This window comes from Bos taurus, chromosome 8, assembly GCF_002263795.3.
Source record: "Bos taurus isolate L1 Dominette 01449 registration number 42190680 breed Hereford chromosome 8, ARS-UCD2.0, whole genome shotgun sequence".
NCBI classification, from domain to species: Eukaryota; Metazoa; Chordata; class Mammalia; order Artiodactyla; family Bovidae; genus Bos; species Bos taurus.
The window spans coordinates 71,489,441-71,504,618 of record NC_037335.1 but is presented as its reverse complement, the minus strand read 5'-3'; the positions used below and the strand labels follow the sequence as shown (position 1 = coordinate 71,504,618).

General features: G+C 39.1%; 1 protein-coding gene across 5 annotated transcripts in view; it reads right to left on the bottom strand.

Annotated features, from left to right (window-relative positions):
- Positions 1-7,681, bottom strand: part of ADAMDEC1 (ADAM-like, decysin 1) — a 125,337-nt gene extending 117,656 nt beyond the window's left edge. For 2 of the 5 annotated variants that reach the window (XM_010808060.4, XM_005210279.5), the window contains exon 1: positions 7,437-7,592. In XM_010808060.4, the coding sequence (XP_010806362.2) occupies positions 7,437-7,488 (52 nt within the window). In that variant the 5' untranslated portion in view covers positions 7,489-7,592. Of the gene's footprint in view, positions 1-7,436 lie in introns of all 5 variants that reach the window. The other 3 variants (XR_001500869.3, XM_010808061.4, XM_005210280.5) reach the window with 3 other exon arrangements.
- Positions 7,682-15,178: the final 7,497 nt, after the last annotated feature.

The following is a 15,178-nucleotide window of genomic DNA, read 5'->3' as shown; positions in this document are numbered from 1 at the left end:
TAGCACTGGTCAGGAAGGAAAATTTTTGAGCCTGCAGTTATGTTGAAAGAGAATTGGAAAGCTTCAATTTTCTATCTGCATCTTGAGATCTCATATCAATGTTGCTTCTAGAAGTTTTCTTTCTTTCTTTTTTTTTTTAGAGAAATTCAGATTTCCCAAAGCTAACACAAAATTTTCTATTTTCTTTTTTATTTGCCCACATGGTTCAGCACAGAATGTAGGTACAGGGAAATCAAGGTATACAACTTGGTTTGAAACTTCTGGCCAACCCAGAAGTTAGGTCCTAACTGTGACTTCGAAGGCTTTAAATGACTAGAGGGTATTCTTAGCTTATTAAAATAGGTAAACCTAGGGCCTTTCCTGGTGATCCAGTGGTTAAGAATCAGCCTGCCAATGCAGGAGACAAGGGAACTAAGACCACACGTGTTGGGAAAAAAACCCAAGGCAGCCAGAAATTTAAAAATTATAATAATAAAAATAAATAAATAAATAAAAATAGGCAAACCTAAATGCTATGATAATACAAATTTATGTGACTGTGGCTGATCTTATAGCAAAGAAAACAGTATTTTTCATTAATCAACTTGCATGAGTGTACACCTATCCCAATGGTGCTCCAGAGAAGAAAAGTGTTTATTTTTTCAAAGTTTCTTCAGAAACTAAAGTAGAAATTTTCCAAAATTGCCTAGTGATGTTGATTTTGTTTTATCATTTTAGGGTGTTTTTCATTCATCTGACCATTCTTAGAGCCATTTGCATTTAACTCTGAAGGATAGGAAAAATGATTAAATTGGCAAAGAGTTCATTGGGTTCAAAATGGAGTGCTTAAGTAATGAAATGGCTTTTCTTTCACCAACTCAAGATTTACCCTTAAAAATATTCCCAAAACACTTAAAGCCATGACATCAACACTTACCTTAACTTTGGATTTAGTTTGGGTTTTTTAATTGTTCAGAAAAAGTGGTCAAATTAAATGATCTCTAAGGACAGTTCAAGCAGTCTGGGCATCTTTTATTTTTATTTAGTTAATTTTGGTAAAGGAAAATAATAGCATTAGTTTTAAAAGTTCATAACTGAAGTTCAAAATCTTAGAGGAATATTAAATCAGTCATTTTCTTTCCATCTAGTGAAAATTGTCATTGTTGCTGTTGTGTGGTCCCTCAGTCGCTAAGTTGTATCCAACTTTTTGTGACCCCATGGACTGCATAACACCAGGCTTCCTTGCTCTTCCTCACCTCCCAGAGCTTGCTCAAGTTCATATCCATTGAGTCAGTGATGCCATCCAACCATCTTGCCCTCTGTTGTCCCCTTCTCCTCCTGCCTTTAATCTTCCCCAGCATCAGGGTCATTTCTAATGAGTTGGCTCTTCACATCAGGTGGCCAAAGTACTGACCACTTCAGCATCAGTCCTTCCAATGAATATTCAGGACTTATTTCTTTAGGATTGATCTCCTTGAAGGTTTGATTTCCTTGCAGTCCAAGGGACTCTCGAGAGTCTTCTCCAACACCACAGTTCAAAAGCATCAATTCTCTGGCACTCATCCTTCTTTATGGTCCAGTTTTCACATCCATACATGACTACTGGAAAAACCATAGCTTTTACTATATGGACCTTTGTCAGCAAAGTAATGTCTCTGCTTTTTAATATGTTTGTTCCTTGGAAGAAAATCTATGACAAATCTAGGCAGCTTATTAAAAATCACAGACATTACTCTATCCAGAAATTAACTGATGGTAGCAACACAATTCGGAGAAGGCAATGGCACCCCACTCCAGTACTCTTGCCTGGAAAATCCCATGGATGGAGGAGCCTGGTGGGCTGCAGTCCATAGGGTCACTAAGAGTCAGACATGACTGAGCGACTTCACTTTCACTTCTCACTTTCCTGCATTGGAGAAGGAAATGGCAACCCACTCCAGTGTTCTTGCCTGGAGAATCCCAGGGACAGCGGAGCCTGGTGGGCTGCCGTCTATGGGGTCACACAGAGTCGGACACGACTGAAGCGACTTAGCAGCAGCAGCAACACAATTCCCTACAGCTTCCCATTACTCTGTGTATAAATACACCAAAGGCACCCATGTGCTGTCTGGTGATTGTGTCCAATCAACACAATTAGTCCCATTAATGTGGAGCTCATGAAGCCATATATTCCACCAATGCTGCAACCAGAGTAACTCTTCTAAAAATGCTGCATGAAAAATGGCTTTCATTCATAATACACATTATTCTGATGGGGAATATTAGTCCAAGCTGCCCTCAGGTCATAAAAAAATAACTATTCAACTAATTCTTTGTATAAAAGCAGAGGGTGATAACACTCACATGCTCCCCACCAGAGGTGGTGAGTGGAAACAGGCAAATCCACCCAGCACAAGTTTTCTCTGATGTCCACATTGATCTCCATGCACCCAGTTCGTAATCCAAATTCTAACATTTCATGAAATCAGAAATCATCAACTGACTCTTTAATGTGAAGTCTAAATGTGTAAATCTGTGGAGAAATGTCTTTCCAACTCTTTGTTTGATGGCCAATGAATAAACTAAACTACCAGAGTTTTTCAAAAGCTTCCAGCAACCTCTTGTATTTTTTTCAGTTTGAAGTGAACAGATTTCTAGTTCTTAATGCTCTTACAACACTGGACATCTCTAAGGAAAACAGATAGAATTTCCCTTAATGGTCCTTCTTTTTCTGAAACCAAGAAGGCCCCTGAAAGAATGAGACTTGAGATATAACTAATTATGCAGCAGGAAAGAAGAGGCAATGGACCCAGATGTTATTTGGCTCATTCGTCCTTAAGTGTGATGGAGATACTGCAGTCTCCTCCCAGCTGAAGAACATCAGGCTAATTACTCTGAAGCCTGTGGAATGATCACATCTAACTACCATCCAGGAATTCCACAAATCTGAGACAAAACACAATATGTTTCCATTAATTCATTTCAACACTTGCTTTTCTCTCTATCACAGAACTCACAAACTAGATTAGTTCTAACTAGCAGAACTGGATCAAAAAAGAAAATTGTTATTTGGGGTTGGGTTAGATCATTATTTACACTGTTTAATAGTTTTAGAAAAGTTAAATCTTTTATTTTTGGACTGTTAAACCCTTTTTATTTGGAAATAAATTCAAATGTATATGAGACTTGCAAGAATAGGAATAGTTCAAACAACATCCTTTGCCCAGATTTACCTGATTCACAGATTCACCCTTTTCAAAACATGCTGATGAGTGAGAAATAAAGTATTCTTGTAAGCCACCAATATTTTGAGGTTGTTCTTACTAAAAATTTTGCATATTCTCAGTCTCTCACATATATACATATGTTATATACATGTGTGTGTATATATACATATACATACAATTTTTTCTAACCATTTGAGGATGAGTAGTTACATTCGGAGAAGGTGATGGCACCCCACTCCAGTACTCTTGCTTGGAAAATCCCATGGATGGAGGAGCCTGGTAGACTGCAGTCTTCGGGTCGCTAAGAGTCAGACACGACTGAGTGACTTCACTTTCACTTTTCACTTTCCTGCATTGGAGAAAGGAAATGGCAACCCACTCCAGTGTTCTTGCCTGGAGAATCCCAGGGATGGGGGAGCCTGGTGGGCTGCCGTCTATGGGGTCGCACAGAGTCGGACACGACTGAAGCGACTTAGCAGCAGCAGCAACAGTTACATTAGATACACCATGATTCTTTATTCCTACAAACTTCAATATTTCCTAAGTATAAGAATATTCTCTTATGCCACCATAGCCAAACAATCAAATTTTTAAAACTTAACACTGACCCAACACTTTATCATCTATATTTCAATTTTGTCAATTGACCCAGCAATATCCTTTTTGGTATTTTATTCATTCCATTGCAGGGTCCAGTCGAGGTTCAGGTATTTTATTTAGTTTTCACATCTCTCTACCTTTTTTAATCTAGAATTTTCCCTCCCTTCCTTCTTCCTTCCTGTTTCTGTCTCTCTTTCACTCCCTCTCTCTGTCTTTACTTGTGTGTGTGCTAAGTCACTTCAGTCATGTCTGACTCTTTTCCACACTATAGACTGTAGCCCGCCAGGCTCCTCTATCCATGGGATTCTCCAGCAAGAATATTGAAATGGACTGCCACAGCCTCCTCCAGGGGATCTTCCCAACCCAGGGATCGAAGCCCTGTCTTGTCTCCTACATTGGCAGGTTGGTTCTTTACCACTGGCACTTCTTTTCTGTCTATAGAAAAGTTAAATCTTGTTTACAAGATTAATAAAACAGACATTAATCTGGAAGTCTACTTTATTTTTTAACATGCATGGGGCATTTTGGAGTTTAGCCCTTTTGTATGTAGTACTGATATTTTCTTTTTTTTTTCAAAGATACTGTTTAAAGAAGTATCTTTCCAAACTAAACACATGATGTTAAGCCCTGAATTAGGGTTTATGCAATGACATTGACTTAAGTTCTGGAATTCTCTGTAGCCCATCAAACTATCTGATGATTTTAAACTTTATGTAATAAAAAATGTACAGACACTAAAGGAAAAAACACATCCTAATTAGGTCTATAATTTTGGTTATTAAGATTAAATTACAGATATTCTTTTCGGTCTTCTAGTTACCTGATGAAAGTGATAAGAAATTGCTAATGTGAAGTAAAATGATTTCAAAAGGTACTGTATTCCCTGGGTTTTCTCCTGAAATAAAGACCTTTCTCCTTGGCCTCAATTCTTCACCCCCAAGCACCTGCCACATTCTTTAAATTTTTTCCCCCTTTCCACAAGGAAATCTCTTAAGTTATTTTTCTTGAGAGATTGTAAAGCTCAATACAAACAGTTGGCCTGATTTTACTTCATTTTTTAAACTTCACATATTTAAGAACTGGGCAAAAGTATGCTGGGAGTGGCTCTTGTTTATTCTCTGGGTGATGAGAAACAAACAAATGAACAAACAAGCAAAAGGAGATGGGAAAATGAAAATTGTTTTACTTCTTACATTTGGCTGGAAAAGAAATTAATATGGGAATGATATCAGGATATTTCAGTGACCATAGAAACACTCTTGAAAATACACATTGGAAGGTAAGAAGAGAGGGAGCTTTCTGTCCCAGATGGAAGATGGGGTCAGGGGAGCTTTCTGTAAGGACTCTCCTCCCCATCCTCACAAAAGCCACTTCAGAACCTTGGTCCCCCACCACCAAGCATTCAGAGATATCATACTTTTAGACACAACTTCTAAAAATATTGTGTCTCTTGGGGCAATTGTTGTGAATGCAAAGATAGGGGAAGAGAATCAGTTGGGATGCCCAGTTTCATCAAAAAGGCTATAATGTGGGTGGCACCGAGTGTCAACTATTCTGTTCATGGATCCAGATTGATCTTTATGCTGTTGGATAAGGCTAGTACACAAACAATTCTTATGTTTCAACCAAGCAAAGGGCCCCAGAGGGTTTTTAGTGATTGTATTTTCAGAAAATGTGGGAAAAGAAGGAGTCTAGTAAGTTTGATTTTTAAAAAATAGGAATTTTAAGTCAATAATTTAAATATCTAGCACAATTTTTAAATTAATTTTTATTGGAGTATAGTTACTTTATAATGTGTTAGCTTCTGCTTCACAGCAAGGTGAATCAGCTATATGTATACATACATGCCTTCTTTTTAAAATTTCTTTCCTTTTTTTTTTTTTTCTTGCCTAGCACTGTTCTATACTGTAGGATATAATGTAAAACCTTTCCAGGTCTAGAAAAGAAATCAGAAACCAGGGTAAAAGGAAAATAATTTTTAGTAACAAGTACTGAGTGGGTGCAAGGGGTAGGAGAGCCTTTCCCTTCCTAACTTCATCCTTCTTGTTGATAAGTTAGTCTCATTTCTAGGTCCCAACAAACATTCTAAAACCCAAGAAAACGTTTTCAGGAAAGGAGTCTCAGGCACTGAAGCTAATGTGCTGACTTCAGTAAGCTCTAGAGCTAGAAATAATCAAAGGAAGTATGTTATCCGATCTAACATACAAGGGCTTCCCAGGTGGCTCTAGTGGTAAATAATCTGCCTGCCAATGCCAGATATGTAAGAGACTTGGGCTCGACCCCTGGGTCGGGAAGACCCCCTGGAAGAGGGCACGACAACTCATTCCAGTTATTTTGCCTGGAGAATCTCATGGACTGAAGCAACTTAACATGCACGCACATATATTTATAAATATATTTATTTGGCTGTGCTAGGTCCTATTTGCAGCACTCAGAATTTGCAGCATCCCCAATTCTTACTTTTAGCATGTGGGATCCAGTTCCCTGACCAGGGTCCCCTGCATTGAGAGTGCAGAGTCTTAGCCACTGCACTGCCAGGGAAGTCCCTATTTTTTAATTCTTAAACTAAAAATTGTTGCTTGCCATCTAGCACGACAAGAATGAAGTCACTAGCCATTGTAGTAACTGATCTTTAATACACAGCCTGAAACAAGAGTTCAGGGCAAAGATGAGAAATGAGACACTTGGCTCTGGGAGAAACTAGCAGAACCGACCTTCAGACAGTTAGATACTTTTAGGGGAAGATATTATAAGCCTAATTTCTTGCATTTTCCCATATCTACAAAGGCACTAAAATCATTGTTGATTGAAAAAAAGGCACAATATGAAATTTGTGAATGAAGCTTTATTTGTGCCTGTTTTTCAATCAACAAATGTTTGATCTAACCAGAAAAATGGAAGTGAATGATCAACTTAAGCTTAATGGCAGCATTGTTTTATTAAGTAATATCACAGTGCTTTATAAATATGAAATGTTTATTTCTAATGCATCATATTTATTTCTAATTCAATGTATTTATTATCACCAATAATGAGAGGACTAAATATAAAAAGGGGTAAGAAGGCAAGAGGAGAAGGGGCGACAGAGAATGAGATGATTGGATGCCATCACTGACTCAATGGACATGAGTTGGAGCAAATGCTGGGAGATGGTGAAGGACAGGAAAGCCTGACCTGCTGCAGTCCATGTGGTCACAAAGAGTCGGGGACATGACTGAGCAACTGAACAACAAATACAAAAATGTGATCGAAATGAAAAGAGTCAAACTGGCCCCAACAATAATAACGGATACTTTCTGAAGCCTCCTGCACTGTAATAACCAGTCAAATCTGTCTCATCTTAACTACTCTAAAAATGACAAGGTTGATTTTGAGGCCTTCCATTCTTTAACTCAAAGATCATATTCATTGGTTAAATGTTGGTGAATGAAATCTCCCCTCTGACTTCCCTATTCTCAGATTAGATGTGTAAATAGTGATCAAAAAGTCCCCTTGCTTCTCCTTTATACTATTTATATCAGTCAGAGCCCCCCAAAACAACAGATTAAGCCTGCCAAACTGGTTAGTAAAGCTGGTGAAAAAAAAACTGTTGGGAGAAGATGAAAAGCAAGCAGGTATTTAACAGAATCTGTAAAGGAGTTAAACGCCTACCTGGACATGGAGCAAGGAGTAAGGTGGCCATCAGAAGAAGCTGTTGCCACATTCTAGGTGCTCCCAGGAGCCTGGTATCCACTCTTCTCACTCAAGCAGACTGCCCTCCTGATCTGCCCCTTCCTCCTTTCAAGTGAGACAGACTGAAACCCCAGGGTTCATTCTTGTCTCTGGTTCAGGAAGTGTTTACTAAAGGTGTTGCACAACCTTGGAGCTGTGGTCCTGTGACAATGGCACAGCAGGCGGAAGTTCTGGCTGCTGCCTGGCTCCAAGGTCCCTTTATCCTATGCTATTGTTTCTCTGTCCTTCCCCATGTTCCCCACTTAAAAGTAGTCCCTGTCCAGTAAAATTCTATATTCCCAGAAGCCACCAGGAGAATGGCTTCAATGTAGCTTGACAAATATGTGTATTTATTATCTGTATAAGAAATATACTTGTATGTACAGTCTGCTGCTGCTGCTGCTAAGTCGCTTCAGTCGTGTGCGATTCTGTGCGACCCCATAGACGGCAGCCCACCAGGCTCCCCCGTTCCTGGGATTCTCCAAGCAAGAACATTGGAGTGGGTTGCCATTTCCTTCTCCAATGCAGGAAAGTGGAAAGTGAAAAATGAAAGTGAAGTCACTCAGTCGTGTCCGACTCTTCACGACCCCATGGACTGCAGCCCACCAGGCTCCTCCGTCCATGGGATTTTCCAGGCAAGAGTGGGAAATGGCCTTCTTCCAGGCAAGAAGGCCATTGCCTTCTCCAATGTACACTCTACTATATATAAAATAGATAACCAGCAAGGACCTACTGTACAGCACAGAGAACTCTCCTCAATATTTTGTAGTAAACTATAAGGGAAAAGAATATGAAAAAGAAGTAGGTCATGATATAGTAGAGTTTCCTTTCCATTTAGGGCACCATGGAACACCTACAGTGTGAATTTATGTAAAATTCTCTTTTCCATTGTCTTTTATCCTTAGCCTCTTCTTCCACAATAGTGATCTCGGGGAACTTAAGCTATCATGAAATAAGAATGTATGACTCTATAAGCTCAAGGCTTTTGAGCTCCCCAAGGGTATTCATATCATCAATAACAACCAGGAAAGAAGGGTTAGGGGAAGCCTTTAAGATTCAAAGAATCTAATTTCCAGAAAAATATTAGGAGTTGTCACAGGTGGTAGTGAGTCCAAGTTGGCATGTCCAGCTCTCACACTGTATAGCTAATTAAACAGCTAATATTTATTACAGCTGCTTACTAAATTCCAGGTCCTTTATGTTTATTATCATATTGATTCTTATAATACTCCTGTTTAATAAATATCTTAGTTCTATTTTGTATAAGAAAAAAAATTGGGTTTAAAAGTTTAAAAATTCAAGAGACTGAGACTTAGTTTTCCTTATATTATAGAATAAAAAGATTAAGTAGCTTGCCCAAAGTCACCTATCTAGTAAGTGGCAGAAGTGGATTTGAACTTGTGTTGTCTGATCACTTACTTACATGCTTTCTGACTTATACGGATTTATACACCCAGTTATATTTATTTATTTATATTTATTTCTGTTGAGAAATAAATATACAATTCCTATTTTTTAAAAATACTGAAGTATTATTACAAAACCCATTTCTGGTCCACTAAAAATATACATCATTTTATGGATTCTGAAACACATGCTTATACCAGTGATTACAATGAGAGAAGACATGTCCAAATGATCATACACATATTGGCTAACAAGCATAAGGGAATTTTCTTTTTTTAACTTACTTACTTGGCTGTGCTGCATCTTAGTTGCAGCACGTGGACACTTCCTCGTGTCATGTGAGATCTTTCAGAGCCCTTGGACTCAGTAGTTACAGTCCCTAGGCTTGGTTGCCCTGTGGCATGTGGGATCCTAGTTCCCCAACCAGTGACTGAACCCATGTCCCCTGCATTGTACGGCGGGTTCTTAACCATCAGGCCACCAGGGAAGCCCCCCATAAGGGAATTTTTGAATTTATTTATTGACTATGTCAGCCATCAGGATTAGGAGTCTCTGTTCTCAACACCTTCAGTGCACGGGTGCTGTGCAAATGAGTCCTCCTGTGGGTCAGAAGATGCTTGCCCTGTGGAATTTCTAGGACAGGTATGTGAGTCTTCTGAATCCTAAGGATAAGCACTGGCAAACATTCTTATTCCACAGTTATAAGTCACCTTTACCTTCAGGGCTTCCCTGGTGGCTCAGACAGTAAAGAATCTGCCTGCAGTGGAGGAGACGTGGGTTCAGTCCCTAGGTCAGGAAGATCCTGTGAAGAAGGGAAAGGCTACACAATCAAGTATTCTTGCCTGGAAAATTCCATGGACAGAGGAGCCGCTAGCGGTCTAGAGTTCATGTGGTCACAAGAGTCAGACATGACTGAGTGACTAAAATTTTTTTCACTTTACCTTATTCACTTTAATCAATTATGAAGAAGCTGTTTTAGTCAGTATCTGCTTTAGCTTTACCTTCTTTCTCAGATGGCTCAGAAGTCTCACTGGTCTATTTTAAAGTCCAGCCTACAGGGATGGATTCAGGAAAGTAACATAATGATGAGAACTCAGGCAGGGAAAAATATGAGAGAAGAACATTTTGGAAGAAGGAAGAGACAATGAAAAAGGATTCAAGCTGAAGCACAGCTGACATAGCCAAGAAAAAAAAGTGAGCTGACGTAGCTGGAGGAACCGAAAGAGAGGAAAAGAGGAAATTGGGTATGTGGGCCTAGGGCCAGATAATGTTGGGCTTTTAAGTACCTTATTTCAAGTGCAACAGGAAGATCTTGGTGGTGCTTGAGCAGAGGGCAATATATGTTACTTTAAGTTTCTAAAAGATTATTCATACAGCAAAGAGGGTAATGGAATCAGAAAGAGATCTGGAAATGGAATAAGAAATAATTAGGAAGTGACTAAGACACGTTAGTCAAAGTTAAATAGCTCAGTCGTGTCCAACTCCTTGCGACCCCATGGACTGTAGCCTACCAGGCTCCTCCATCCATGGGATTTTCCAGGCAAGAATACTGGAATGGGTTGCCATTTCCTTTTCCAGGGGATCTTCCTTACCCAGGGATTGAACCCTGGTCTCCTGCATTGCAGGCAGATGCTTTACTCTCTGAGCCACCAGGGACGCTCAGAGGTAGAATATTCAGTTGTTAATTAGAAAAAATAGATTCAGATTTCAGACTAGAGATCTATTTCAGAAAATAATAGATTACATATATTGAGCTTTCATATGAGAATCAACACTTTTATTTTCACATTGTTCCTATGGACTAGGTAATAGTTTCATTATCATTTTAAAGAATAGTTGTGTGCCCCTCAGGAGCACAGTTCACTGAGAGATGATTGCCAGAAAAAGAAATCCTTTAGGCATGCTGGCTGGGATCAGATTGATAACGAAAAGATCTAGCACCAAGTAGGAAACAATGAGGATCAATGCACCAGGGAGCATCTGTTTTGAGCTCTGGCTTTTCATTGGTGCTTTGGGTGTGTATTTTGGAGCAGAGTATCTGTATCATAGTAGGATATCCTTTCTTCTTATTCTCCACCCTGCTGCACACCTCAAAAAAGAAACTCCTGGAATAGACACAGATAAATGGGTTGGAGAGGTGTTCAAGGTTTAAAACATCTTATCCTTACCTTTTAGGAGTAGATGGACCTAAAACTGGGAGTGGAATGATGGGGAAAATAAAGACCCAATTATGGGTAGGTTACTAAGACTCTTAGATTGTATCTGATTAAATAATCATAATAGTTCTTCTGTGTTCTCTGTATGCTTATGCCATTCAAGGCCTTCAAAATATCTTCAAAAATAATTATTTAGAACCATCAAGATTAGCCCACCAGGCTTCTCCTTCCATGGGATTCTCCAGGCAAGAACACTGGAGTAGATTGCCATGCCCTCCTCCAAGGGATCTCCCCTACCCAAGGATGGAACCCACGTCTTCTGCATCTCCTGCTTTGGCAGGTGGATTCTTTACCACTAGTGCCACCTAGGAAGCCCATCAAGATATGTGAATGAGAAATCACGTCCTGAACTCTGTCCCCTTGGGTAGAGTTGAGGTGGGCGTGTTGTCACTGAAGCTCTAGGAGAACCTTACCATCACAGTTTCATCTCTCTGGGCCATTATAGTTCTGTTCCTATTCACTTGGGGGTGAAAGAGAAATAGTACACATGGAAGACTGTATTCTTCCTCAAAATGACTTCACAAAAATCCCTTCAGTCCAGAATTCTCACTATTCTTTCCGCTTTCCATACTGATTATTTCAAAGAACATCACATCAAAAGAAAAGCAAATGATGTTAGTATTGGAACGGGGATAAAAGGATGATTCAGTCACCACCAACGTGACCTCACTCAAGGGGATGCAAAGTCTTCTTAGTAGGAAGAGAGATGGGAGCAAAAACTTCCTGGGTGATTAGAAAGCACCAGTTGCTTTTTATTAAATGCATCATCTTCACCACAACCTAGAGAAGGAAATGTCATTAAAATATCAAAAACTTGACATTAATCTTTTCTAAGCATGTGTGGCAGATCTTGGGACCACTGGGCATAAGATCTTCAGTGTGTTTTTATTTAATTAAAATATTCTTAAACGTCTACACTCTTACAGTTAGTTGCTTTTGGAACAGACAGAAAAGTACCATTCCTATAACCCGGAGACAGACTATAGGGTATTCAAACACTGAGGCACGTTTGTTTTTCCTGTGCCCAGAAATGAACTACACAGATTTGGCACTGAGTAAATAAATAGCTTCCAGAGATGCTATTAAAGGTATGTTGTAGGGCATAAGGAACTCAGGTTTTAACATGGCTGAATACGTTCCTTTTGTCTGCTCTATAGATATACTGTATGTGTGCTCAGTCACTCAGTCGTGTCCGACTCTTTGTCACCCTTTGGACTGCAGCCTGTCAGGCTCTTCTGTTGAGAGATTTTTCAGGCAAGTATACTGCATACATGTGGAAAATTTATCAGATCACATCTCTAGAAAAAAATAAACAAACATATAAGCTTAGAGGTTAAGACAGATTGGTCATCAAATTCAAGATTTTAAAATATTTTCTGTATTTTAAACAAATAATTTCTTAGAGTGAGAATCACTCTAAGAAAATTGTCTGAAATATAATTCAGATATACATTAAGATGTTAATTGCAGTATCTATAACGGATAAAACTAGAACGAAATATCCAAAAGTAAAAAGATAGGTATGTAGTCAATGACTTACTTAATTAATGAACTATTAAACCACTTAAAACAACATTTAATATTACGGGAAATCTTACCGTTATAATATTGGAATAAAAATGAAGCCATAAATGTATATACAAAATTGTTACAGCTAAATAAAAACTTCAAAAACTTATTTGGAGTTTTAAAAAAAAGAAGAAGCAAAAAATCCCCAAATATTTAGAGAGGCATTTCTGTATGTGCTGGGAAAGTGAGTGTTTTCACTACTTTTCTTTTTTGTATTTTTTAATTATTGCTATTTTTTACTATTATTCTTGTAATTTAAAAATTATGTAAAATAAACACAAAAATCAGATTATTTTCCAAAAACCATAGAAGGATCTTTTCTCCTCTAAACTGAGCTTTCCTTTAGGATACACATTAGTCATCATTGCACTCCCAAAACCCCAACACAGTGTTTGGAAAGTAGTAGCTACTGATACTAATTAGGGATTTGAAGGAGGATCATTCAAAAAACAAGCAGAGCCCCTGAACCACAAGTAAGGAGCAGCTGAGTCTTAGAAGAAAAGAGATGAAAGAGCTGTTAGTCTGTCAAAACTAGAACAAAGGTAAAGCCTTAAAGGTGTCCTATTCTAACTTATCATGTTCCCACTTGTGGTGATGTAGAGTGTGACACAAAGGAAAGAAAGCTATTTGCTTTTAAGCTCTGTAAATACATTTTTATATAAGAAAGCCAAAAGGTTTTGCTGTCTCTTTTCAGGTACTATATTTACAGAAATTTTATTTTCTTGCTTAGGCCTTTACTATTATAATCAGCCAATATCCCTCTAACCTTGAATCAATTCAGTTCAGTTGCTCAGTCGTATCTGACTCTGTGACTCCGTGGACTGCAGCATGCCAGGCCTCCCTGTCCATCACTAACTCCCAGAGTTTACCCAAACTCATGTCCATTGAGTTGGTGATGCCATCCAACCATCTCATCCTCTGTGGTTCCCTTTTTCTCCTGCCTTCAATCTTTCCCAGCATCAGGGTATTTTCAAATAAGCCAGTTCTTCTCATCAGGTGGCAAAGTATTGGAGTTTCAGCTTCAACATCAGTCCTTCCAATAAATATTCAGGAATGATTTCCTTTAGGATGGACTGTTTGAATCTCCTTGCAGTCCAAGGGACTCATAAGAGTCTTCTCCAACACCACAGTTCAAATGCTTCAATTCTTCAGCACTCGGTTTTCTTTATAGTCCAACTCTCACATCCATACATGACCACTGAAAAAACCATAGTTTTGACTAGAGGGACCTTTGTTGGCAAAGTAATGTCTCTGTTTTTTAATATGCTGTCTAGGAAGGTCATAGCTTTTCTTCCAAGGTATGGCTGCAATCACCATCTGCAGCGATTTTGCAGCCCCAAAAAAGAAAGTCTGTCTCTGTTTTCACTGTTTCCCCATCTACTTGCCATCAAGTGATGGGACTGGATGCCATGATCTTAGTTTTCTGAATGTTGAGTTTTAAGCCAATTTTTTCACTCTCCTCTTTCACTTTCATCAAGAGGCTCTGTAGTTCTTCTTCACTTTCTGCCATAAGCGTAGTGTCATCTGCATATCTGAAGTTATTGATATTTCTCCCAGCAATCTTGATTCCAGCTTGTGCTTCTTCCAACCCAGCGTTTCTCATGATGCATTCTGCATATAAGTTAAATAAGTAGGGTGACAATATACAGCCTTGACCTACTCCTTTCCCTGTTTGGAACCATTCTGTTGTTCCATGTCCAGTCACCTTGAATGATTCACTATTATTTAAGACATGGTATGTTTCATTTGTTGTTGTTATTTGGTCGCTAAGTCATGTCTGACTATTTTGGGACTCCATGGACTATCCCATCAGACCCCTCTGTTCATGGGATTTCCCAGACAAGAATACTGGAGTGGTATATAACATGAAATGGCCGTTCCTGACATCATGCAGAATATAAATTAAAAAGCAGTAGCTAATCAGTCAGAGACGGCAATGGCAACCCACTCTGGTGTTCTTGCCTGGAGAATCCCAGGGACGGGGGAGCCTGGTGGGCTGCTGTCTATGGGGTCGCACAGAGTCGGACACAACTGAAGTGACTTAGCAGCAGCAGCAGCTAATTAGTAGAGTTTTATTGAGTCCAATCAAACTTATGCATCATTTGCATAATCTGATGTACTTAACAAGCAGACAGGGTTGTCAAAACACTTTACTAGGCGGAATAAAAATAGACATTGTCCATCTTTATATCTGTGATTCCTCTGCTCTTTCTGTGCTCCATTGCTGACTTACACTCTCCCCTATCTCTCATCTAGCATAAAAATTAAAATTAAGATCCCATATTATGTGTGCTTTGACATCCTGCAAAAAGCAAGAGGGTCTAGATCGATCCAACTACAAATTTCCCTTTCTATTCTAGTTTCATGGGTATGATCTCAGGTGGACTCGGCCTGGAATGGCTTGAAACAGGGCTTGGGTTCCCAGCCAGAGGTTGAGGCTGGGTCATGGCAGTGAAAAGCACCAGATGCTAGCCACTAGACCAGTGGTAA